At 62.2% G+C, this 24,611-nt stretch overlaps 2 protein-coding genes across 8 annotated transcripts in view; one reads left to right on the plus strand and one right to left on the minus strand.

The window, feature by feature from the left end:
* Positions 1-11,454, plus strand: part of EZH1 (enhancer of zeste 1 polycomb repressive complex 2 subunit) — a 37,481-nt gene extending 26,027 nt beyond the window's left edge. For all 7 annotated transcript variants that reach the window (XM_062215918.1, XM_062215915.1, XM_062215919.1 and 4 more), the window contains 11 exons: positions 1,319-1,499; positions 1,743-1,939; positions 2,854-2,945; positions 3,731-3,771; positions 4,240-4,365; positions 6,650-6,828; positions 7,283-7,378; positions 7,756-7,837; positions 8,787-8,867; positions 9,253-9,337; positions 9,541-11,454. In XM_062215918.1, coding sequence (XP_062071902.1) covers positions 1,319-1,499; positions 1,743-1,939; positions 2,854-2,945; positions 3,731-3,771; positions 4,240-4,365; positions 6,650-6,828; positions 7,283-7,378; positions 7,756-7,837; positions 8,787-8,867; positions 9,253-9,337; positions 9,541-9,601 — 1,221 coding nt within the window. In that variant the 3' untranslated portion in view covers positions 9,602-11,454. The remainder of the gene's footprint in view (positions 1-1,318; positions 1,500-1,742; positions 1,940-2,853; positions 2,946-3,730; positions 3,772-4,239; positions 4,366-6,649; positions 6,829-7,282; positions 7,379-7,755; positions 7,838-8,786; positions 8,868-9,252; positions 9,338-9,540) is intronic.
* A 170-nt stretch (positions 11,455-11,624) lies between these two features.
* On the minus strand, positions 11,625-24,360 carry CNTNAP1 (contactin associated protein 1). Its single transcript, XM_062215912.1, has 24 exons — positions 24,300-24,360; positions 23,453-23,554; positions 23,175-23,368; positions 22,644-22,791; positions 22,351-22,554; positions 21,752-21,936; positions 21,197-21,340; positions 20,488-20,749; positions 20,101-20,250; positions 19,706-19,877; positions 19,230-19,336; positions 18,994-19,113; positions 18,473-18,676; positions 18,181-18,337; positions 17,958-18,085; positions 17,559-17,744; positions 16,864-17,085; positions 16,492-16,731; positions 15,307-15,660; positions 15,045-15,172; positions 13,875-13,968; positions 13,491-13,736; positions 13,362-13,409; positions 11,625-12,924 (listed from the first exon to the last, which is right to left on the minus strand). Exons 1-24 carry the CDS (start codon positions 24,358-24,360, stop codon positions 12,638-12,640), a joined length of 4,143 nt encoding a protein of 1,380 aa, XP_062071896.1. The 3' UTR covers positions 11,625-12,637.
* Between the last annotated feature and the right edge of the window lie 251 nt (positions 24,361-24,611).

The raw sequence follows: 24,611 nt of genomic DNA on the forward strand, positions 1-24,611 counted from the left end.
ATTCCCCGCTCCGGCTCCTGACTCCAGCTTCCTGCTAATGCAGACCAGGGAGGCAGAAATGGTGACTCCACTCCAGTAACTGGGTCCCTGCCACCCACATAGGAGACCCGGATGGGGCTCTCTGCGCCCGGCTTTCCCAGGCCATTGTGAGTATTTGGGCAGGGAAGCAGCAGATAAAAACTCTTTCTCTCTCTGTGTCTCAAATAAATAAATGGCTTAAAAAATCATGGCTCTAAATATAAAACAGTATTCTTCCTATTTTGATAACAGACTGTGGGCGCTGGTTGGAATCCTGGCTGCTCCACTTCTTCTTCTTCTTCTTCTTCTTCTTCTTCTTCTTCTTTTTTTTTTTTTTTTTTTTTTTTGACAGGCAGAGTTAGACAGCGAGAGAGAGACACAGAGAGAAAGGTCTTCCTTTCGTTGGTTCATCCCCCAAATGGCCGCTACAGCCGGCACGCTACGCCAATCCAAAGCCAGGAGCCAGGTGCTTCTTCCTGGTCTCCCATGGGGTGCAGGGCCCAAGCACTTGGGCCATCCTCCACTGCCTTCCCGGGCCACAGCAGAGAGCTGGACTGGAAGAGGAGCAACGGGACAGAATCCGGCACCCCAACCGGGACTAGAACCCAGGGTACCGGTGCCGCAGGCGGAGGATTAGCCTAGTGAGCCGTGGCGCTGGCCACTGCTCCACTTCTGAGCCAGCTCCCTCCTGATGCACCTGGGAAAGCAGCTGAAGATGTTCCAAGTGTTTGTGCCCCTACACCCACATGGAAGGCCTGAATGTTGGTCTGGCTCAGCCCTGGCTGTTGTGGCCACTTAGGGAATGAACCAGTGGATGGAAGACCTCTTTCTCTTGACTTTCAAAATAAGTAAATACAATTTTTAAAAGAAGGAAATAAATAGTGTGGTAAAATGTCAAGAGCAGTGGCCTCAGGGATGGAGCCCTGGTTCTTGGCTCCAGAACAATGTGCTGGACCCTCTCCGGCCGCTCTCTTGCCCTCTCTGAGCCTTGTCTCCACATCTGCAGGGGGGTGTGTGCTCAAATTCCACACAGCTGCAGCGCCAACACGTTTCAGATACAATTTACTGGAAAGCCAAAGATGCATAGAGGTACAGATGATATCTCTTTTAAAATTATTGGGCAGCTTTTGCAGTCTGTAAATTTCAGAATGTTTGTGGAGCAGCTGTTGCAGTGTGCTGTGCTCACACTCGCTGTATGGTACAGAGCAAAACCGGGAGACAGCAGCGTTGCACTTGCGATAGTGGGAGATGGCTGGTGGCTTGACCCATGCTCCTGTTTCCTACCTGCCCGTCTCCACAGGAGGGCGCAAAGGAGTACGCCATGCTCCATAACCCCCGCTCCAAGTGCTCTGGCCGGCGCCGGCGAAGGCACCACGTGGTCAGTGCTTCCTGCACCAACACGTCGGCCTCTGCTGTGGCTGAGACTAAAGAAGGAGACAGTGACAGGGACACAGGCAATGACTGGGCCTCCAGCTCTTCAGGTACAGTGACAGACAACGAGGACCTTTCCTCCCTGTGCCAGGACACTGGCCAAGCCGAGACCTCTCCTCACACTTAGGGTTCCCGCCTTTGTGGGGCTGCTCATGCCTGCCCCGAGTTCACCTGCAGCCAGTGGGGACGGGGAATGTTTTCATTAACTGTTCTCCCATTGCGGTAGAGCGAAGTTCTGTGTGCAGCCAACCGCACGCCACCTTCTTTTGTTTCTGATTTTTTTTCCCTCTCAGAGGCCAACTCCCGCTGTCAGACGCCCACAAAGCAGAAGGCCAGTCCTGCCCCGCCCCAGCTCTGCGTGGTGGAGGCGCCGTCGGAGCTTGTGGAGTGGACCGGGGCTGAGGAGTCGCTCTTTCGCGTCTTCCATGGCACCTACTTCAACAACTTCTGTTCCATAGCCAGGCTTCTGGGGACCAAGACATGCAAGCAGGTACTGTCTGGCAGCTGCAGAAGCAGCGCTGGCCTCCCTTTCACCGTGGCTCTGCCCGTCACGTTGCTGTCTTGCGGGCCTGTGAGTCTGGCTCATGCCCCTCATCAGATGCTGGGCCTGGCATCCCTCGAGGCTCTGCCCTCCCCACTACCACCACTGAGTACTTCTGGCTGGGCCCACGCTCTGGTTGCTTCTTCTGCTTCCTGTCTTTGCTCCTGAATGTGTGCCGCTTTCCTGGAAGCACCTCGAGAGGACCGTGAGTCCCCTTTGCTTTCGTCTTGGAGCTCATACCTATTTCCTTGAGGTATAGGTTCCTAACTAACCTAAAAGGCCACAGATTTGTATGCAGAAAGAAAAAATATGCTTTTTCCTGAGGATAAGAACTTTAATTTCCATAGAAATCTCAGGAGGGCCCATAGCCAGCAAGAGAAAGGAGAGGGTGAAATGAGAGCTGTGAGAAGCGGGGAGGGCACTGCCCTCTGGAGCGGCTGTCACCGAGTATCATGCGCTGACATCTTCGTACCGACAGGGGGCGCTAGAGCTTAGCCCCGTGTACCCATTCCTGTGGGGCTGTGCGCTGCCCGCAAAGTTCCCTTCCTAAAAAGAGGCAGATAGAGTTGGTGAGACTCGGCCTACCACCGCGTGGCGGGCAGGGAGCTGGTGAAAGCACTGCCTGCGTGGCGTGGCCGTGCTTGGCGTTTCTGCTGTCCTGCGCCCGGGTCAGCCGTTAGGAATTAGCCTCAGAGCCAGGGACCCGATGTCCTGGTGGCTCTCCATCTCTCCCTCGCTGAAACGTGCGCAGGCAGCTGCCTGTGAGCTCCGCACAAGCCTCCTGAGCCCAGCTCCTGGCTGGGCCGCCCACCCGAGCACAGGGCTGGCGCACGAGTGATGGCCTTGTTGCGTTTCTCTTCCAGGTCTTTCAGTTTGCAGTGAAAGAGTCGCTTATCCTGAAGCTGCCAACAGATGAGCTCATGAACCCCTCGCAGAAGAAGAAGAGAAAGCACAGGCAAGGCTTGGACAGAGGCCTTTTGTGGCCAGGCTGGGCTCTGGGCTCCGCCCTCTCCGTGGGCTTCCCTTCTGCCCCCTGTTGGGCCACTGTATGGGGCCATGTGAGCCCATCTGTCTGCCGAGGGGCGGCTTCTGGGGCTCACTGAGGCCCTGCCCCACTCCCCCAGGTGCCTCGGACCATGAGATAACTTTCTGGTTTTCCATTTAAGCTCCTGGCCAATGGGACGTGGGCTGGCCTCACGGCCCCACCCTGAGGCCCTTCCTCCTGGTGGGGTGGTTAGTTCCCGCCTCACCCACTTCTCAGCTCTGCCCCGAGCTTACTCCTTCTCCTTGTTTTTTGGCACTTGCATTGTGTGATAACGCTGTCTTATAGCTAGCCTCACTCAGGGTTGGAAGTTTAAAAAAACCTGGCACCCTAATGAGTGTCACCTATGGGAGGAAGGTACTGACACCAGGGCTGGGTGCAGAAGGAAGTCCCTGGGGTCCCTCCCTTCAGTTCCTCCACTCAGGAGAGAAAAGGCCTTCCTACCTGCTGCCCCCCATCACCCACCTCCACACAGGGGGTGCAGGGGAGGAGGAGGAGAGAATAACCTTATGATGGACACAGGGGGTTGGGCGGGGCGGGGTCAGTCCTAGGCCGGGTGGATTCAGGACAGACTCCAGCTTCTGTGTACGAAGCAGGAGCCTTCCCTCGAGGGATTTCGGAGCACTGCTCCCTGGTTGTCAGCCCAGAGTCCCTTGGAGCACGAGGGCCGTGACCAGACCCACCCTTCTCTTTTTCAGACTGTGGGCTGCACACTGCAGGAAAATTCAGCTCAAGAAAGGTACGTGCCGCCAGCGCAGTCCGGGGCGGCGCCGTTTGCAGCCTCACCCTGGGGCCGGCCCCCTGCCCCACACGCACGGTGTGCTGACCCTGGCCGCTTCCGCAGAGGGCAGGGCTCTGTTGTCTGCAGCAGCTGAGGTGAGCAGCTCAGCCGCAGGCTGCAGCGAGACCTCCTGGCAGCAGTCAGGGCCTGGCGCCCTCTGGCTTTGCCGCGGTGCCCCTTGGCAGGCCCCAGAGCTCGGCTGCCGTTCAGCAGAGCTCCCTGTTATCACGGGTCATCTCTGCACCCTCCCCACCAGACAGACCACAGCGGTCACCTCAGCTGTCTTCTCCCTTCAGCTGCCACCTGTGGTCCAGGGTGGTGGCGCCTAGAACAAGCCTCCTGGGGCCGGGAGCATGGAACGCTGGGGAAGGCGGGCGGGCTGCGAAGGAGGGCGGTGCCGGCAGCCTCCGCTCGTTCCTCTCCTAGATAACTCTTCCACGCAAGTGTACAACTACCAGCCCTGCGACCACCCGGACCGCCCCTGCGACAGCACCTGCCCCTGCATCATGACTCAGAATTTCTGCGAGAAGTTCTGCCAGTGCAACCCAGACTGTAAGAGCTGCCCCGCCTCCACAGCCGACCGCGGCCTCGGCGTGGCCCGCTCCCCTCCCCTCCCGACCCCTGCGGCTGACGGCCTTCTGCTGCCGTGCTGGCCGTGGCCGAGGCGTTCTACAGGGGAAGCAGCGCTGAAATCGTTCGTGAGAAGCGCTTGGGTTCACGGCTGTAAGAAGCAGCGCGTGTTCAGCCACCAGGCCTTTCCCGACCTCCCTTTTCCAGGGCGGAACTCAGAGATGCGAGATCTTTTTCCTTAAGGTGCAGTCATCGTCTCTCTTTTGGGGATTTGTCTTTTTAGTTTAAATTTTTCTTCATTTTATTTGAGAGAGACAGAGACAGGAGAAGGTCTTCCATCTGCTAGTGCACTCTCCAGATGCCTACAGCAGCCAAGAGCCGGGCCACACTGGGGCCAGGAGCTCAGACCTCCATCCAGGCCTCCCATGAAGGCGGCAGGAACTCAAGTACTTGAACCATCACTTGCTGCCCCCTGTGGAGCGCATTTGCAGGGTGATGGATCACATTGGAGGAGCTGGAATCCGAACCAGGCACTGCAGTATGGGATTGAGCATCCCAGTGGTGACCCAAGCCATGTGCCAAACCCCTACCCAAGAATGTTCGAAAAAAATTTTTTGAGTCACTGTTTTTTTTTAGTTTACAACTCTTGTTTATGTCTGTGTTTGTTTAATAAAACTGGAGTTTTGTTATCAGGTGGGAGCCAGGGCCCTGGATGTGAGCAGAGGCTAACCGTGCTCTGCTCTGCTTCTTACCCGACCATGCCCTAACCCCGTCCCGGCTGAGCGCTTTGATGGCAGTCCCCAGAGCTTGCAGTTCTGGCGCCTGGCGGTTGTGTTGTCAAAACCACCTCACCCAGAGCAGATACCGGTCTCAGCCGCAGCAGGGAGGGCAGTGGGTGGAGGAGGCTGGCAGAGCGGATGCGTCCTGTTCTCGGAATGATAGTTGTTTTCATGGTGAGGATTTACCAGTGAAAAGCACTGATTTCATTTTCTCTGGCACACTCCCCATCACTGCCTTCCAAATTCCACCAGCAAGGGGGGAGGAAGAGCGTTGCCGAGGAGCCCCCGGGAGAAGCGGCTCAGTGCTCACGCCTGCTCCTCCGCCCACACCTGCTTGTTTGGCGCCGAGTGTCAGTAGACACTTCATGTCTGTGGAAAACATGAGTAGACGGGACTTCAAGCAGTTGTGGGGAAATGGAGTTCAAAGACAAGTTTATTTTGGTGCGAAGTATTTTTGAGGGGCTGGCATTTGGCACAGCAGTTCTGTCACCACTTGGAACACCTGCAGCCCATATCAGGGCGCCTGGGTTTGAGTCCCAGCTACTCCCCTTACAACCTATCTTCCTGCTGATGCACACGCTGGGATCCAGCAGGCGATAGCTCAAATGCCTATGCGGGAGACCCAGATGGAGTTCTGAGCTCCTGGCTACAGCCTAACCCAGACCTGGCTGTTGTGCACATTTAGAGAGTGAGCCAACGGATCGAAGATCTCTCTCTCTGTCTGCCTCTCTTTCTCCACCTTTCAGATAAAATGAAAATAGATAAATAAAACAGTATTTTAAAGTAATTAAAATTTTTTTTTGCGGGGCTGGCATTGTAGCCTGTGGTTCAGCCGCCACTTGGGTGAGTCCTGGCTCCTCTGCTGCTGATCCAGCTCCCTGCTAATGCACCTGGGAGGCAGCAGGAGATGGCCCCCGTGCTTGCATCCCTGCCACCCATGGGGGAGACCCGGATGAAGTTCCAGGCTCCTGGCTGCTGTAGGCACTTGGGGAGTGATCCATTGGATGGAAGATCTCTTTTTCTCTGCCTTTTGAGTGAATGAAAATAAACAAACATTTTTTAAAATTTCAAAGTACTTGCATTGGTTTCTCATGATAGGTATTTTCCATGAACTTTATTTTTATTTTTTGAGAGGCAGAGGGAAGCAGAGTGAGAGAGAGCGCTTCCATCTGGTTCACTCCCCAGATGCCCACAAAGGTCAGGTCCAGGGAACTCCATCCAGGTCCCCCGGCGGGGAGCAGGAAGCCAGTTACTTGGCCGTCAGCACAGCCGGGGGCCAGAGCTGGGAATGTCACCCAGGCGCTCTGCTGTGGGACACAGGCATTTTCAGCTAAGCCAAATGCTCACTGCTGTGAGCTCTTTGGAGACACCCTGTCGTGCTCATCGAGGAGGGAGCTGCTCTCCTGGCCAGATGTCCTTGAACGCCTGCCACCCCGAGTGCGACCGCGTCGGCTGCTGCTCTTCCTCACCGGGCGTCTCCCCCCCAGGTCAGAACCGCTTTCCCGGCTGCCGCTGTAAGACCCAGTGCAACACCAAGCAGTGTCCTTGCTACCTGGCAGTGCGAGAGTGTGACCCCGACCTGTGCCTCACCTGCGGGGCCTCGGAGCACTGGGACTGCAAGGTGGTTTCCTGCAAGAACTGCAGCATCCAGCGTGGACTCAAGAAGGTGAGGCCCCACTTGGGTCCCGCCCGGGAGACACGGGAGGGCGGGTCGTCCCCAGCACCCTCTGCACCAGGGCCTTCTGGGTTTCAGGGGAAGGTGCCAGCTGCAGGAAGGTGTTTCATCCCAGTGAGGGGTTAGAAAAGCGGTCCCTGAATTGGCCAGGCCAGAAGGAGCAGAGAAGGGGCTGCGCCATTGATGTGGATCTATTTTTACCCCCCAGAGCAGTGAACGCCCCTAGCCTGGGCTCCACGGGGAAGGCGTCCTGTCTGCTCTCGCCACCTCCCTGTTGGGTTTCTCCCCCACCACAACACAGGGGCTCGGGTTCTTTCTGTTCTCAGATCCTCTTAAGAGTTTCTAGTTCTCTCCACCCTGCCCCCGGCCACACACGTGTACGTGCAGCCTGCATACCCACGCCCCCCTCCCCGCCGCGGGCTGAGCTGTGACTCCCTCCCCCCAGCACCTGCTGCTGGCCCCCTCGGATGTGGCCGGATGGGGCACCTTCATTAAGGAGTCTGTGCAGAAGAACGAGTTCATTTCTGAGTACTGTGGGGAGGTGAGTGCTGTGGGCTTGGGCAGCCGCCGATGAGCAGCGCTGATTGTCTGCGGCCAGGCTTCTGCGAACTGATCTCTGAATCACTCAGCAGGGCTCCCGGGGGCCCTCGGGGACCCCACAGACCGGCTCGCAGTCCTCAGACGGACCGCTCTGCAGCTCTTGGGTGGTTTGGGCCACACGAGGGAGTGGGGGCTGTCCTGAATGCTGGTCCTCCTGGGGGTGTGGCGGCAGCGTAGCCCGAGTCCCATCCCTGTTACTCCCGGCGCGACACGCAGCAGGCACCTACGAGCCACACTGCCCTCCCAGCCCTTGCTGGGGCCGGGGGCCAGGCCCTGAGCAGGCGGCCTGATACCCCTGTTTGTTCCTTGTCTCCCCAGCTCATCTCTCAGGATGAGGCAGACCGCCGAGGGAAGGTCTACGACAAATACATGTCCAGCTTCCTCTTCAACCTCAACAACGGTCTGGAGCCTGCCTCTCCCTCCCTCCCTCCCTGCCCACCGCCCTCCCCCTCTCCCTCTCTCTCGCTCCGTGCCCCCCACCCCCGCTCTCCCCCATGTCACAGGGATGGTTGATCCCAGCTGCTCCACTTCCATCCACCTTCCTGCTAAAGGGCCTGCGAAGGCAGTGGATGATGGCCTGGGTTCTTGGGTCCCCAGCACCCATGTTGGAGACCTGGATGGAGTCCCGGGCCCCCAGCTTCAGCATTTGCAGAGTGAAGTAGCAGATGGGAGAGCCCCCCACCACTTTCTTTCTGTCACTGCACCTTTGAAATACATGAGCAAATAAATCTTAAAAAAAAAAAATAATCTTCATGGGGCCAGCGTTGTGGCATAATGGGTTAAGCCTCTGCCCGCAACGCTGACATCCCAAATGGGCAGCAGTTCGAGTCCTGGCTGCTCCACTTCTGGTGCAGCTTCCTGCTTATGTCTGGGAAAAGCAGCAGAAGACCCATAGGAGACCCGGAGGAAGCTCTTGGCTCCTGGCTTTAGGAACTAGTTCTGGCCTTTGCAGCCATTTGGGGGTGAACCAATGGATAGAAGATATTTCTCTCCCTCCCTCCCTCCCTCTCTTCCTCTCCCTCCCTCCCTCCCTCTCTTTCTCCCTCTCTCCCTCTCCCCCACTCCCCCTCTCCACTCCCTCTCTCCCCTTCTCCCCTTCTCCCTCTCTCCCTTCTCTCTGTAACTGGCTCTTTCAAATAAATAAAGTAAATCTTCTTTTAAAAAAGCAGTCTTCGTGCCCAGTAGGTGAGAGGCAGCAGTGTGTGAGGCTCACCAGGAGGGCTTCCCCGGCCATGCTGGGGGCCCGGGGCGTCTGAGCTGTTTCCGTTACTGCTTTGTGGATCCGAAGCGCGGCTGGAGGAGCCGGGTCACCCCTGCACTCATCGTCTTCCCTGATGTGCTTTCTGCAGACTTTGTTGTGGATGCCACGCGGAAAGGAAACAAAATTCGATTTGCAAACCATTCCGTGAACCCCAACTGTTACGCCAAAGGTGAGTTCCAGCAGCCTCAGAGGGCAGCGGGGATGGCGCCCTGTCACTGTCACCCCAGCCCTGGTCAGCTCTTTCCATAACTCAGCTGTTTCTTATCCAGAGATAATCACGATTAATGCCTTTCAATCATGATAGCGAGTTGGGCCTCTCGATGTTTCATAATCTGCTTTTTCAGTGTTATAAACACTTTCCCACAAACATGATTTAAAGATAATTCTTTGCCCACATCAGAGTGGTGGAGTTAAGAGCACAGGGCGTCACTGCTGCTTTTCCAAGTCCCCTTGGTTTATGCTTTCCCGGGAGTTTGGGGACCGTCCGCGCAGAGCCCTCCTCCCTGCAGGCTCGGAGCTGACCCGGAGCCCTGCCTTGGCTCTTGTCTCTGCAGTGGTCATGGTGAACGGAGACCATCGCATCGGGATCTTTGCCAAGAGGGCGATTCAGGCAGGCGAAGAGCTCTTCTTTGACTACAGGTGGGTGGCCGGCCACGGTCCTCACGAGCGGCGGCTGCCAGGATCGCTGTGGCCTATGGGGCCCTGCCTCTGAAGTGAGGCCCCTGTCCAGGGCTGTGGGGAGGAGGCGGGGAAGTGAGCCGGGCGGGAACTCTGCCTGCCCGTCACAACAGCCGTCACAACAGCCGTGAGAGTAACCTGGCTCCCCTCCTGCCCTGGGACAGGTACAGCCAAGCCGACGCCCTCAAGTACGTGGGGATTGAGAGGGAGACTGACGTCCTCTAGCTGCCCGCCCCCGCCCGCGACACAGTGGCGGCACCATCCTTGCTTTCACGCACGCACCACTGCTGCTGAGTTCCGTACTCTGTGTCTTCCACGCCGAGAAATCCCCCGCCTACTCCCTCTGTTGCGAGGCCTCAGCTGCATCCCGTGGGGGTGGAAGGGGAGACAGAGGCAGAGCAAGCTGCGACAGAGTGGGGCTGCCCCCCAGGGCTCAGAGGAGGAGTGCACAGCTGGGTGGTCAGCCTAGGCTCAGTTCTGGTCTGCAGGCCACAGCGGGCACCCCAGGCAGTCCCTACCAACCGCCAGCCCAACGCGGAGCTTTCCTGACCGAGGGTCCTGGTGTCACTGAGGTGCCAGGCGTAGCTCAGAGGGCCTGAGACCTGGACAGGACAGGCTGAGCGGAGCCCGGTCCCTGGAGCCTGTGTGAGTTAGGGGCAAGCCTGACCGGCAGCACAGCCGCAGAGGGAGATGGGTGCCCCCGCCACCTCTTCCCCAGTGAGGGCAGGGTTCCGTCCGCGGGCAGGCAGGGTCCAAGTCCAGGCTGGATGCTAGAGGAAGCAAGTGAGGGCCGCCCTCCCGTGGGCAGAGCGGGAGAAGCAGCCCGCCGTCCCCAGTACAGCTGCCAGGTTGGAGAACGCCATCTCCATGCACCATGCAGATAGATGGAGATGTGCTCGTGCCTTCCAGGAGCAGGGGAGTGCCCAGCTCCCTCTGACAGCCTGGCCTCCGGCTGCAGGCGGGCCACTTCCTGGAGAGGCCAGGCCTGGGGCCAGTGCTGCTGGTGTCTTCAGGGTATATGGGCAAGGCCTGGCCTGGGGAGGGAGAAGTTGTAGGCGCGACTCCCTGTTCACAGCACCTGCTGTTGGAAAGCACGAGTTGGCTGGAAGTGGAGGGGTGTAGTTAGGATGGCAGCGCACGTGCCGGGCAGGGAAGCCCCCGCCCCAGTCTGTGTTGCCTCCTCTTGGGGCTTGATGCAGAGCAAAGCACTTTATTTGAGCAAGTCTGGGACTGGGGTGATGGCTGAGCCGAGGTCGCAGGGCCCCTACTCAGTCCCACCCCAGAGGGGGGAGCACGTGGGCTGGAAGAGTCTCCTCCAGTTCTGTCTCACCTCCTCGGGGGGCAGCAGGAGCCAAGAGAACGGAGCCGGCAAGAGCTGCCTGCTGTGTGGCTGCAGTGCTGCGCTGGTGGGGAGCGAGGCGCGCGCCGGGGAGGAAGGAGTCGGGCAGGCTCAGAGTCTGGTCCCTGGCCTCCGCTGACCACTCCCTCCCTCCCTCCCCCCTACTGGCTGTCCCGGGAAGGCAGAAGTGGGGCTCCCTATGGCCACAGCGCTCTGGGACACGCACGCTCACACACACACACACACACACTCTCACCACACTGGCGGGCACACACCCAGCCAGCTCCTGATAGCACCTCTTCCCCTCGCTGAGCCAGCCGCCGCCTGGACCTGCTGCGGTTTGCCTTGTGCGTCAGGGATGCCCCTGGCTGGACTCTGGCTCTGCATTACTCCCCAGGGGAAGAGCAGAGGCAGAGACGCAGGAGGGAGCAGGCCAGTGTGAAACCCAGGGGGCTAGGCTGCCCCACCTTCTCAGTGAGCAGCCAGGGACTGGCCCTGCTCCCCAGTTCCAGGCCGCAGGTACTCCTGCACCTCCACACCCCTCCCCCATTCCTGCTGTCCCCCACTTCTAATGACGGGTCTTGACCCCTCTGCCCTGCACGCCTTGATGGGTGGCGCAGGGTGGCGGGCACTGGAGAGGCTGGAGGACGTGCGGCTTTGTCGCCAGTGAACTCCGCGCACTTTAAAGTCGTGTGGCTTGTGACCTCTCAATCTGAATAAAGTGTCAGAATCCACCTGGGCCAGTGGAGTGCTGTGTGCCTCGGGGCTCAAGGGCTGGGGAGGGCGGCACAGGAGCAGGTTGGCCGGAAGCGGCCGCAGTCGGATCCCCACTGACCGCTCACATCTGGGGCTGGGCCCCTGGCAGGAGCTGCAAATTCCTAGCGCTCCCTCTAGGGACTCCTGGGCCCTTGGGTCAGTCCCTTCAAAGTGTTCCACTCTCCCAAGTACAGGGCCAGCACCGTACACAGCTGGGGCTCTGCCACTCTGCTTTATTGGACGGCTCTGCAGAGCGGCGTGAGGGACCAGCAGGACTCACGGCAGGTCCCACACAGGGGACGCCAGCTACAGACTGGGCACAGGACAGGACAGCTGACGGGTTTTCTTTTATATATAAACAGGTAATAATTTAAAAAATTAGAATAATATATACCGTTTCCCTAGAGACAGACTTAACAACAAATAAATACATAAAGAATAGGACCTCCTGGGCGAACGAAGCAGCGTCCACAAGCGGGAAGAGGGCTCCTCGTGCACTGGGGAGGGGCCGAGCCTCCAGACAGGCCCCACGGCTGTGCGTCTTGGCAGGGGCACGGCAGAGGCTGGCCAGGCGGGGTGTGCATTGGTTTCTCTACATCGCGCATTCTTTATGGCTTTGGCTAAAGCGGTGAAGCAGCGGAGGTACTAAGGTGCTAAACGGAGGCCTCTCGGTCTCTGTGCAAAAAACAGAACGAGGGGGTGGGGACAGCAGGGAAGCCCCCCTCGCAGGGCTGAGAGGAAGCAGGTGGGAGACGGTTGGCAGGGCGGGGAGTCTGGGGGGACAGGATTAGCAGCCTCCTCCCCCTGCCCTGCACAGCCCTGCAGCCGCACATCTGTCCCTGCTGATAGAGTCTGGGGAGGGAGGCGCTTCCTCTCCCTGGAACTCTTGTTAATCCCTGGCAGCAGCTGGGACAGAGATGGCTGGAAGGGCCTCTCCTGCCCCGAGGGGCCCGGGGAGGCCGGGGTAAGCAGCGCGGTGGGGTAGGCAGTGAGGCTCGGCCGCTCCTTTTGGTCCCATCTGTAGCTCTGCCCACCAGACCTGACAGCAGGGGCGTCTGGATAAGCAGAGCCAGCTACGTGGAGCCAAGTGTCCCTGATGGGGTGGGGAAGAGGCGAGGACTGGGGGATTCCGAGGACTTGGACTTGGCCCCCGAAGCCCTTCTGACTCATTCTGACCTGGACTCCTCCAGGATCTGGGGTAGGTTCTGGTCCCGAGGGCCAGGGGCCGGGGCCGGGGCTGGACCAGGAGCGGGGGTCGGAACTTGGGTGGGAGCTGGTGTAGGGGTAGGGGCCTGGGCGGCGCCTGTGGCAGGCAGGGGAGGTTTGCCACCAGCATGGTAGTCGTGGGTGGCCTTGGGCTCGTTGGTGTGATAGGAGCCCTTGTAGCGGTGGTTCTGCAGATAGAAGAGCACCAGCATCCCCACCAGTCCCAGCAGCAGGAAGGCCACCAAGACTGCAAGGAGGGAAAGGAAGCGTTCAGGGCTGCTTCCTGGGGCCCCTCCCCCCCCACCCACACATACACACACACACTAGGAAGCGATCCTAAATGTACTAGTTCTGGGTTCCTGGCTTAGCCCCTGCTCACGTGTAGTTCTAGTATTCTCTTCTACATCCCTGGTGGTCCCCACAGTTCCTTATCCCTGCAGGTGTTGTGGCACCCCCCCCCCCCCATTTCCTCCTTCCTTAGCTGTAGTCCCATTTCAACACTTCAGTTAGATTGATAGCAGCCTCAATACTAAGAAATGTCCAGCTTGATTTCACACCACCCTCAGCGTGGCCCGGCTCCTCCTGGGACCATCAGTCACCCAGCAGCTGTGCCAGCCCTCAGCCCCAGGGAAGGGTAGCAAGGGTGCCCTGTGTGGAGCTCAGGGTGCTGACGGGGCTACTCACAGCCTAGCAGAATGGCCACCCAGCCGTCGTCATGGTAGTAGGGAAAGTCTGGGGGGGAGACAGCAGCAGTCAGGACCCCCGCGCTCAGAACCGCTTCCCACCCCACCTGTCTGGGTCCCGGGGCCGTACCTGGGGGCAGGTACCAGGGGTCGAGTTCAGGCGGCACCTCGGAGACGAGCCGTGGCATGGCCCCACAGTTAGACTCGGCCAGCTCGCCCTGCACGCGGAGGGCCTCGGCCAGCTCTGCCGTCATGGGCCGAGGGCTGCGGAAGTGGGTCTTGAGGGGAGCCACGTTGTTGAATCGAACACCAGACAGGCAGCCCGAGAAGCCGGGGGTGTTGTAGCGCTGGATCTCTGGGTCAATGACTCCTGTCTCTGAGGGAGAGCCGGGCCCAGAGAGAGAAGGGCTGGACCACCACCATGGGCTTCTCACCCACCCTTCCTGCCACCCCCACGGCCACTCCCAGTGCCTTTGCTCTGCCCTGGGCTCCTGGGCCTCCAGCCCCTGCTCACCCATCACGCGCCCGAGATACAAGGCCTTGGGTGAGTCCAGCTGGCTGTCCACCAACAGTGAGAACTTCTGTTCTGTCATGGAGAAGTAGTCTACCTGCGGGGCAGGGGGCAGAGCGGATGATGGAGGGAGGACCCGGGCGAGAACCAGAGGCAGACGCGGCCAAGACCACGCAGGAACTCTCATGCTCTCCCAACCCGCGTGTCAGTGAGTGGATCCTAGCTCTGCCCAAGGTGGGCAACTGCTGGCCACCATGTAGGACTTGGTGTGTTGAAAAAAAACAAAACTAAAACTAAAAAAGAAACCCTAGTTTGGGGGCAGACATTGGGTCTAATGGTTAGGATGCCCACCTCCCACATCTGAGTGCTTGGGTTTGAGTCTCGGCTCTGGCTCCTGACTCCAGCTCCCTGCTGATGGCACACCCTGGAGGGCAGCTGTGACAGCTCAGGTGACTGGGTTCCTGCCACCCACTTGAGAGACCTGGGTTTGAGTCCCCAGCTCCCCGATTCTGCTCCTCTGTCATTGTGGGCATTTGAGATGTGAACCAGCAGATAAGAAAACTGTCTCAAATAAAATATTTTTTTTTTCTAAAAACCATGATTTTTGCATCCCATCTCAGAGTGTTGCTTTGAGTCTGGCTGTTCTGCTTCTGATCCAGCTCCCTGTCGGTGCACCTGGGAAGGCAGCAGATGGTGACCCAAGTGCTTGGGCCCCTGCACCCATGTGGGAGACCCGGATAGAATTCTTGGCTCTTGGCTTCAGCTTGGCCCAGGCCTAGCTACTCTAGCCATTTTGGGGAGTGAACCAGAGAACGGAAGATCTCTCTCTTTTTGTCTCCCCTCCATGTCGCTTTGCCTTTTAAATAAATGAAGGAGGAGGAGGAGGAAGAAGAAGAGGGGGTGGGGAGGAGGAGACAGCAAGTCCCGGTTTTGGGTCCTGTCTTTGCAGCTCAGCTCACTAGAGGTTTGACTTCGGGAAAAGCACTTTACTCTTGGCGCTGGTCCACTGATTCTGCCGACCTGCACCACAGCACAGAAGCACTGGCAGGGCACAGGAGGCGGAGCACGTGGAGTCCTCCATGCACCGCAGTGGCTATGCAGGTGTCAATCTTTGACATTTTCCGCGGGGGCCACGAGCCGGTGACCGGAGGCCCCTCTGCCCCCAGCACGCACCTGGATGAAGAGGTTGCGGTAGACCCGGGTGATGTTGACGCTGTGCGGCTGCCCGTCGGTCACTGGCCGCGTGGTCAGCTGGTACACGTAGGGACTGGTGCCCAGCTGATAGCGCAGCTGCAGGGTCCCTGCGGGAGGGGAGGCCAAGGGTGGGGTCTCCTCACAGCTCCCACAACCCCACCTCGTGGGAGCTGGGAGCGCTCGGGGCCTGGTGTCAGCGAGATGTAGGCGGCGGCGGCGGGCGAGCCCGAGGGGCACTCACCGTCCTCCTTGATGAGCACGGCCATGTAGTCCCGCACGAAGGAGCTGACGTAGAGCAGGACCGCAGGGGCCGAGCTCGTGCTGAAGCTGAAGGACACCTCCTCGCCCGTGACGTTGTACACGGGCCCGCGGTAGCCGGGCACGGGCCGGCCAGGCCGGGGGTACTCGGGCAGGCGGTACCCAGGGCCGTGGTAGCCAGGCACGTAGCCGGGAGTGTCGTAGCCGGGGACATAGCCAGGCTCATAGCCTGGCACGGGCCGGCTCAGCATGTGGGAGAACTCGCGGGCCGCAGAGCGCAGGGCCGACTGCAAGTTGTAGCGCATCCAGGTGCCCGGCTCAAAGAAGCCGCCAATGTCTGCGGGCAGAGGCAGTGAGGTCAGAGCCCCCAGCTGCCTCAGTCCCCAAGTCTGTCTGTCTGTCTGTCTCTCTCTCTCTCTCTCACACACACACACACACACACACACAGATGTGCGCCCGCTTCCATCTCGGCCATCATCTCAGCCCTACATTTACTTCCGGGTCACCTTGCGACCCTCGGTCACAGAATGGAAACTTGAGGGATCATCTAATCCAACCCCAGAAGGGGACATTGAGGCTCAGGGACTGGCAGTGACTCGCCTAAGAGCACACCAGAATGAGAGCCAAGATTCGACTGACACGCTGACCCCAGCCAGTGTATGTGCCATTCCTCACCCTTGCAAATCAAGGCCCGAGTCTGCTGCCCCTAAGCCTCCACATCTCCCCTGCCCACCACACTCCTCCCCGCACCCCTGCCAGCCTAAGGGAGCCCGCCGTCCGGGCTGCGTGCAGAATCTTGCAACGCTGAATGTCTAGGTTTGTTTTCACCAAGAGCCAGGGCGGAGCTGGGTTTTAGGAGAGCAGCAGCCGTCAACAGGAAATGGCATGGAGGGGCTCAGGCCGAGGACCAAAGGCAGGTAAGGCGGCAACCTGTGGCCTTGGGGCCTGTGGGACCATGGCCAAGGTACTGGCCTGAAGCCTCCGAGCTCTCTGTGTACCTGCTAGCTGGGCCAGCCCCACCAGGGAGGACCCGGCACCTTCAACTGTCTGACCGCCCACCAGCTCAAAGCTCAGGAGCCCGGGGACGTCCCGAGCTTTCCCTGGCGCTGGCTTTACGCCCTCCCGCCCTCCCTCCAGCCCGCTGTGCCCCAGGAGCAGCAGCACTGACCGCGGTTGCAGTACGGCCCATCGAACGCTGTGAGGTCACAGTCACACGTGTAGTAGCTGTAGCGCTCCACGCAGCGGCCTCCATGGAAACAGGGGAAGCGGGGGTGGGAGCAGCGGCCGGTGCAGTTGGGCGAGGTGCCCTCGGTGGCATTGGCACGGCCTTCCAGGTTCAGAGTCACCCCGTTCAGACGCATGGCCCTCAAGCAGCCCACGAAGGGGCGCCTCTTGAGCTCCGCAGATCCTGGGAGGAGCAGACGGGTCCGGGTCGGGCAGGGAAGGGGTCTCGGCCTGCCCTGGAGCACAGAGGGCAGCCCTGGGGCAGGGGGAGGGCAAGGTCAGGGGAGCCTCGGGCCCACCTCTGGCCGGGGCTCACCGACGTAGAGGGGCTGGTCGTACTCCAGCCAGATGTAGGTCTGCGGGGGCATGGGCCGCAGCACCCAGGGCCGGTGATCCACGCGGAGCCGGGCCTGCTTCACGTTGATTTCAGCACGGACCAGGTGCCACTCGTCGTCATCGAACTCGAAGTCGTCCGAGTGCACCGTCAGGTTCTCGTCCCCGTTGCCCACATCAAAGGCAAAGACCACGTCCCGGGAGGCTGGGCAGTGCGGCAGGGGCGGGGCACAAAGGGCTCAGACCTGCAAGGTCACCCCTGGCCAGACGCAGCCCCTCTGCCTCACCTCTCCGGGGCTCCTCCACCAGCCCCCTCCTCCTACAACTTGACCTTGGCCTGCGACAGACTCTTGAAACTGCTTAAAGCCTCAGGCCCTTGAGCTCCAGGCACGCTTGCAGCCCCCAGCCCCACCGCTCAGCTGAGTGGGAGGGCCCCAGGCACCCAGCTTCCTCATCTGCACCTATGGGGTGGGTGTTGAGACCCAGAGAGGCGAAGCGAGCACCCACGGTCACACAGCACAGAGCTCGGACCCCAACTCAGGGCCAGCCAAGCCTGTCCATGCCGGTCTCCTGGCCCAGCCTCCGCCCAGCCCGAGTTTCCCCGGGGATCCCCGGGGATATATTCTTGCCCCCCACCCCGCCCCACAGCTGCCTCCCTTCCAGAGTCTGCCTGCTCACTGTTGAGCTCCAGCCGCACGTAGGGTCGGCGCCACTGGCAGTAGGGGCCCCCCATGTTCTCCAGGAAGACGCCGGAGGGGGCCGAGGTCCTGAAGTAGAAGGAGACGTCCAGGCTGTGGTTGGCACGGATTGGGGGGAAGCGCAGCGCGGCCCCGGTGTGGAAGGATATGGTGTTCCAGGAATTTCCTGCAAAAGCGCATGTGGCAAGGGCTCGTCAGGGAGCTAAGGGGTGGCCCAGGCGGGACTGAACAGGGCAACCCGCCAGTGAGGGTCGGATCACAGCAGCGGTGGCCTCCAGGGCATCCTGAAGATACCCCCCCTCGCTGGGCCAGGTGGCCTGGATTCTGGAAACCGAAGAGCTGGCTTGGGGGCCGCGCACAGACGGGGTCTGCCACTCACGGTCGCCATAGCAACGCAGGGGCCTCAGGAAGAACTGAGCCTCGGAAGTGGAGCGGTTCGTGTCCCCCACCACCACCTGCGTGACCGGCAGGTGGTCCACGAAGGTGAGCAGTCCCTTGTCGGTCCTCCTGCAGGGGCGGGTTGGGAGGCGCTGGCTCAGCCCCCGCTGCTCAGCTCCCCCTGCAGGCCTGAAGCCCCCCCCCCCCGGGCCCTGCCCCCTCACCACTGCGGCTGGTCGGCATCGCAGTTGCAATGCAGGGCAGGGTCCACACAGCTCCGGTCCAGGCCGCAGGCACAGCGCTGGATCCCGGGCTGTGAGCCTCCCCAGTAGAAGTGCTGCTCCTCATTTCGGCCGATCCAAAAGCTGTAGGGGTAGCCTCCTGGGGGAGGGGGGCACGCAGCTTCCAGGCCCTGTGCCTCCATCAGCCTGCAGGCTCCTCCCGCCCCGGGGTCCCATGGGAACCTCCTCCCAGGCCAGGCCGCCACCACTCGCCTTCCCTGCCCCCAGCCCTAACCTCCCGTGTTGAGCAGGCGGGAATTGTAGCAGGAGAACTCGATCCACTGTTCACAGTGCTGGGAAGCGTTGGCCAGGGCACTGACTTCCTCCCAGGACGCGTTCCAGTACTGCACAGCCCCCAGGAAGGGCCGCTCCATGCTGGAACCTGTCACCCGCGTCGTCCATAGCCTGTCGTGCCGCACAACTGTCCACGCTCGGTTCTCTGGGGGAGGTGGGGGGGGGCACAGAACTTTGGCTGTTCACCGGGCTTTCTCCACCCGTCTCCCTGCCCGCCCCGCCCCCACTGCTGCTGTCCAGAGCCAGGAAATGCGGCCAGCAGCCCCGTCCAGCCCAGGCCTACCCTCTGCTTTGGAGGCTGCTGACGGGACAGCTGGAACAGGCTGGGAAGTTGGAGTCTAGCCACAAGGCCAGACAACAAGTCCCTAGTGTCCCCTTCCCCCGCTGAGGTTCGCCTCACTGCCCCCACCCCCGGGCGCCAGGTCTGCTGCCCCTCGCCAGCCACCCGTCAGAGGGACTGACCTCGGATATCACAGTACACTACAAATGGCTTCAGGGGGCCGCTGCCATCAGGGTCAATGGTGAAGTTTCCAGAAGTCTTCCCGCTGAGCCGATACGCCTCGCACGATTCCTTATACAAAGCTGGTGGGCAGCGCGGCAGGGAGAAGGCAGTCCCGGGGTTAGGGGGCCAGGAGGGCGGTCCCCAGGCCTCACCCCCCCACATACTGCCAGCAGCCTCCCGGTCCCCAACCGCTTACGCTGGTGGCAGGTCTCCCCCTTGTAGCCTGTCAGCTCGCAGTAGCAGATGAAGTCGTCCCAGGACTGGTAGCAGCGCCCGTCATGCTCACACATGTTAGGGTGGCACCTAGGCAAGGGGTCAGCACCCAGGGGTGGACGCTGACGGGCAGCTGGGGAATGTTTCACCCCCAGCCCCTGGAGGCACCGGAACCCTGGGAGACACACCTGATCTCGCTAACCAGGCATATGGCCAGGCGCGGGAGCACTGGGCAGTCCCGCAGCTCAAGTACTGCCATTCCCCCTTCCCCAAAAGAGCAAAAAGTGCCTTATTCTACCCCCACCCACCCACATCCACATGCCTCCCTCTAGGACCAAGCAGGTGCTTGGTTTCCAGAGTCCAAGGGAAGAGACAGGAGCTGGGAGAGGCACTCCCGCTGGGAGCCCGCGGAAGGGGGCTTTGGGGGGCGTCCCCTGTGAGGGAGAGGGCTCTGAATACCTGTCGGTGATGCCACACGTGTCAAAGAGGACCTCGGCGTAGTAGCCGAGCCGCCGGAACTCCACCAGGGTCAGGTTGACCAGCTGCCCATCCACCTTGAGCAGCTCCATGCAGCCGTGGAAGGCCGTCTGGTTGGAGTGGCAGCCCCACCGACCGGCCGGCTTGGGACAACCTGGAGCAACCACCCTGTGAGGCCGTCCCCCGGGGAGACCCGAGAGACCCTCCTCCGGGGAAGAAAGGGGCACTGGGAGCACAGTGCAGACTAGGGAGTGAGCTTTCGCGCCCGAGGCCCCAGTGGTGAGAGAAGGCTGGCCCTTACGGAGCTCCTGCGGTGGCCCCATCCAGGTGGACACACATGGGGCCTTCCCCCCCAGCCCAAGTGGGTCCGTACTCACCCCCAAAAAAGTAGGAGGTCCCTGTGCGGATCAGCAGTGGGTAGGAGACCCTGACCTCCGCGCCCTCCACGTCGTCGATGCTGATGACTGCGTGGTTCTCCTGTGCCACGAAGTTCACTTCGTGCCAAAAGCCGTCATTCAGCCGGTACCCTGCAGGAGCAAGGGCGGGGTAAGGAGGGCGCAGGCGGGGCAGCCGCAGCGCGTGGGGCGGCGTCTCACACCGGATGGGGCCGTCTCTTCCCTCGGCACAACCCCAGCAGGGGCTCCCCGCCCCCCAGCTCTGCCTCCAGCCACGCCCCGTTCCCAGCACGGTGTGTGTGGGGCACCTCCAGCCCCGCCTGTCCCGCCCTCACCCGGCCTGCAGGGTCCCCGCCTGCCGCCCCTCACCGGCAGCGAACTGCAGCTTCTTGCGGCCAGGCTGCGCCACCGACACGTTGACCTGCCCTTCGCTCAGCATCAGCTCCACGTGGCCCAGCCCGTCCCCCAGGCGGGAGAAAAGCAGCAGCCCCGTGAGGTCCCACGTGCGGAAGCGGAAGGAGACGGCGAGGCGGCCGCGGCGCGGGAACCCGGGCACCTGCACGAAGTTGTGGGGGCCTCCAAAGTTGATGGGGTGCGGCACGGGGTCCAGGCACCGGAAGGCCACCTTACCCTAGGGGAGAGACGGGGCCGCGTCAGCGCCCCTGAGCCCGCCTCGGCCGGGGGCTCCACTTCCACGCGGCGCGACGACCCCGGAGTTGGCGAGGCTGGGACCTCCAACCATGTCCAGGCTTGTGGAGTCCGCCATCGCTCCTATGCGCCGTCTACACTTCCTTCTCTTCCCGTCCCGACATTCGCGCAGGCGGCTGGGGTGGGGGTGGGGGGCTTCAGAAACGTGCCCCCCCCCCCAAGGGCTTCCACGGGCCTTCGCTCAGCAGCATGGCGGGCCTCGAGCCTCCGGGTCTGCGCGCCCTGCCCCTCGCCCCCAGCGTCCTCGGCTGCTAGCCAGGGAGGTGACTGGACCCTACCACCGCCTCATAACTGGTGTGTGTGTGTGGAGGGGTGCCTGGCTATTGCTTTGGGGTCCCGTCCCCCCACCCCGATCCCCCAGCGCACTGGCCTCGAAGGTGATGCGCGAGTGGCGCCGCACGGCCAGGTCGGCGATGTTGACGCGGTTGAAGATGACGTTTTCCATGCAGCCGCGGAAGTTGTGCCGGTAGGCCAGGTTCTTCTGCGCCGCGCCCACCAGGCCCCCCACGAACATCTGCGGGGCGGGAGGGGGGGCGCAGTGAGGCGCCGTGCACCCCCCCCCCCCGCGCGCGCGCATGCACGCCTGGCCAGGCTGGAGGCCCAGCCCGGACTCCCCCTGGGGGCGGTCGCAGGGTCCTGGGCAGGGCAGTGCCCCCGTCTGGGATTCCCACGGTGGATGGGAACTGTGCGAGGAGGACCTAGGGGGACACGTCTACCTTGCCCGGTCCCCCGAGTTTGGATTTGCAGAATCCATCTCAGGGTGGCGCCCGGGAGTCTGCGTACCAACAACATCCGTGGGAACCCGCCGGCTTGCGGGGCAGCAGCCAAGTGTGCCAAGAGCTGCTTGGAGATTCCGGACCCGGAGAGCGAGCTCTTACCTCCGGGAGGAGGCTTGCGCCCCCCGCCCCGCGCACACACCGCTCACCTCCGTGTCCAGGTTCAGCATCTCGAAGTCGCCGTTGAGCACGAAGCGCTGCACGTAGCCGTCCAGCGTGAGATTGGCATCGCGGCCAAAGCGGTCCAGGCGCACGTAGTGCCAGTGCTGGTCGTTGAGGACGCCGCCGGCGCTCACCGTGGTGTGGCCGGGCCGCGGCTGGATGGGGCTGCTGCCTGAGTGGGGGGCGGGGCGAGCGAGATGTCGCGGGGGAACCCCAGGGAGCCCGGGCCCTAAGGCCTTGGGCCGGCGGGGCAGGTGGGCGACCGACCGGAGGGGGGCATGCAGGGGTCACCTTTGACCTGAGTCTCTGTTTCCCTAAAGCTGCTTCTCCCCCATCACGCGGGGCGTAGGAGAAGCCAAGGAGATCCAGCATGGTAACCATCCCGTGCGTGCGTGTGCGTGTGCGTGTGCGTGTGTGTGTGTTGGGGGGTGACAGGGAGCGGACTGGGGCTGGAGGAGCGCCTCGGCCAAGGTCACTCCGCCAAGGCCACCGCCCAGCCCTGCTTTGCTGGCAGCACCCGCCATCAGTGCCACCGGCGAAGGGGAGGGGACTGGTCGGGTGGGCGCGTGGGGGGGCCCCGGCTCACCCAAGCTCATGTGCAGCAGCAGGTGCGCCCCCTGCAGCTCCAGCGTCACGTAGTCGCCCTGGGCGCCCTCGGCGTGCAGCAGGAGCCCGTCCTTCTCCTCCGTCTTGAAGCTGAACGCAAACACGTCCCACAGGCTCCGGCTGACGCCCCGCGGGAAGCGGTAGGAGATGGCGTCGTCGCCGTCGAAGTACAGCACGTCGGCCTCTGCGCGAGGGGCAGCGGTGGGCCGGGGCCGGGGAGCCCGTGCGCCCCCAGCCCGCGCGCCCCCAGCCCGCGCCCTCCGCTCCGCTCACTGTAAGGGCAGCCGTAGAGGCCGAGCCTCAGGCCGATCTTGCCGCGTGGGTTCCAGGCCAGCGGCACGATGCGGATGTAGCGCGCGGTGAAGTGGTAGTGCAGGTCGTGGCGCACCACCGCGGACTCATTCACGTTCCCGAAGAAGGTCTGCGGGGGTGGGGGAGAGGCAGAGAGTAGCGGCCGCGGCCCCGCCCTCGGCTGCTCAGACTTACGGAAAGCGAACACAGCGGTCTCGGTTTCCCCAGCCTAGAGTGTGCTCTCCCACCATCCTGTTATTTCCCCAAAGTGCAGAGCACACGCCGTCTCCTCCAGGAAGCCCTCCCAGATTTCACCCAAGGTGTCTTAAAAACCCTGTGAGCTGAGAGTGTCCAGCACACACGGAGAGCTGAGGGTCCCTCTGGGAAGGAGGCGCTACTCCCTCTCCTGTGCCCTCAGTACCGCCCCAACCCCCTCCCCTCAGGCTAGTGCCCAGCCTTGGGCCCAGAGCCAAGGAGGCTCCCCAAGTGCGCGTGCCCGGGCGCCGGGAGTACCGCGTTGTGCCCCCGCTGGTAGAAGGGTGTCCAGCTGTCCACGCGGTCACCGTAGAGCAGCATGTAGCGTGTGACCCAGTCCCAAGAATTGAAGGAGCCCTGGGTGGCCACGGCTCGGATCCGGTGCTTCTTCATTAAGTCTATCTGGAGCCATGGGTTCGGATCCCCGATCCGCGGCGACCATCCACTTATGCCTACAGAAGGGGCACGGCTTGCACCAGCGGAGCCCTCTCCCCCAGCCCCGGGTGGGCCCCACCCGGCCGCGGGGCGGCGCTCACCGTGCAGCCGGGCGAAGCGCGGCGCCGTGAAGAGCCCGTAGTAGGAGGAGGCGCCCAGCGAACGCGCATACAAGGGCCCCACCAGCTCCTCGTCGCAGCCGTCTGGGGAGGGGAGGCGGCCCCGTCAGCCAGCGCCCGCCCCCGCGGCAGACCCAGCCCTAGTCCACTCAGCAGCTGCACGCTGGGGGTGGGGGCGCTGCCTTCAGCTCCCCGGGGGCACCTCGGGCCAGCCCGGGGGTCTAATGCCAACCTCTCTCCTAGCCAGGGAGCTGCCCTGATTCGTGATCCCCAGACACAGCCTCCAACCCCAGCATCTCCAGCACCGAAGGCGGCCCCAGCCTTAGCCCTAAGCCCACCCATCAGCCCCTCCCCTCAAACCTGCACCAACCCCAGATTCAGAACCCTCTCCGAACCCCAGTCCTGGCCGGCACCCACTGTCACCGGCTCCCCGCGGCCAGCCCCAGCCCCGGTCAGCTTGGATCCCAGCCACAAGCCCCAGCCCCCGGGCCAGCTCCAAAGTCCAGTCCCGTCCTCTGGCAACATCTTTGACCCCACTTGACGCCCAAGCGAGCCCAGGCGGCGGCCGGCGTCTGCACCCCAGCCCCAAAGCCCTGCCCAGAGCGACTCCCGTCCTCCGCTCGGGGCCGGCCCCGCTCCGGGCCGTGCGCGGCAGCCTCGGAGCTGCAATGCGGAGCGCGGGGGAGAGGCCCGGGAGGGTGGGAGCCGGCCGGCGCGCGCCGCCTGGGAAGGGCCGGCGACCACCCCGCCGCAATGCGGTGCGGGACCCCGCCCTACGGGCGCTGGGCTCGCGCGCCCGACCCCACCTGCCTCCGAGTCCAGCACTCACAGTAGCCCCAGCCCTGGACTCCCGAGACGGCGGCGAGGACACAGAGGAGCCCGAGATGCATGCTGCAGGGCTGGCGGTCCCCGGCGGCGGCTCCCGAGCCCCGCTCCGCGCCGCGCCGCGCCGCTCCGGCTCGTGGGGTTCGCGCCGCCTCTCCCGCCGCCGCCGCCTCTCCCACCTCCCTCTCTCCCTCTGCCCCCCCAGCTCTCTCTCTCTCTTCCCGGTTCTCCGCTCTTCTCTCCTCTCCTTTCCACCCTCTCTCCTCTCACCTCCCCCTTCCCCAGCCTCCCTCTCCGCGCGCGCGTCCTCCCGGAC

Source organism: Lepus europaeus, chromosome 18 (genome assembly GCF_033115175.1).
Source record: "Lepus europaeus isolate LE1 chromosome 18, mLepTim1.pri, whole genome shotgun sequence".
Lineage (NCBI taxonomy): Eukaryota > Metazoa > Chordata > Mammalia > Lagomorpha > Leporidae > Lepus > Lepus europaeus.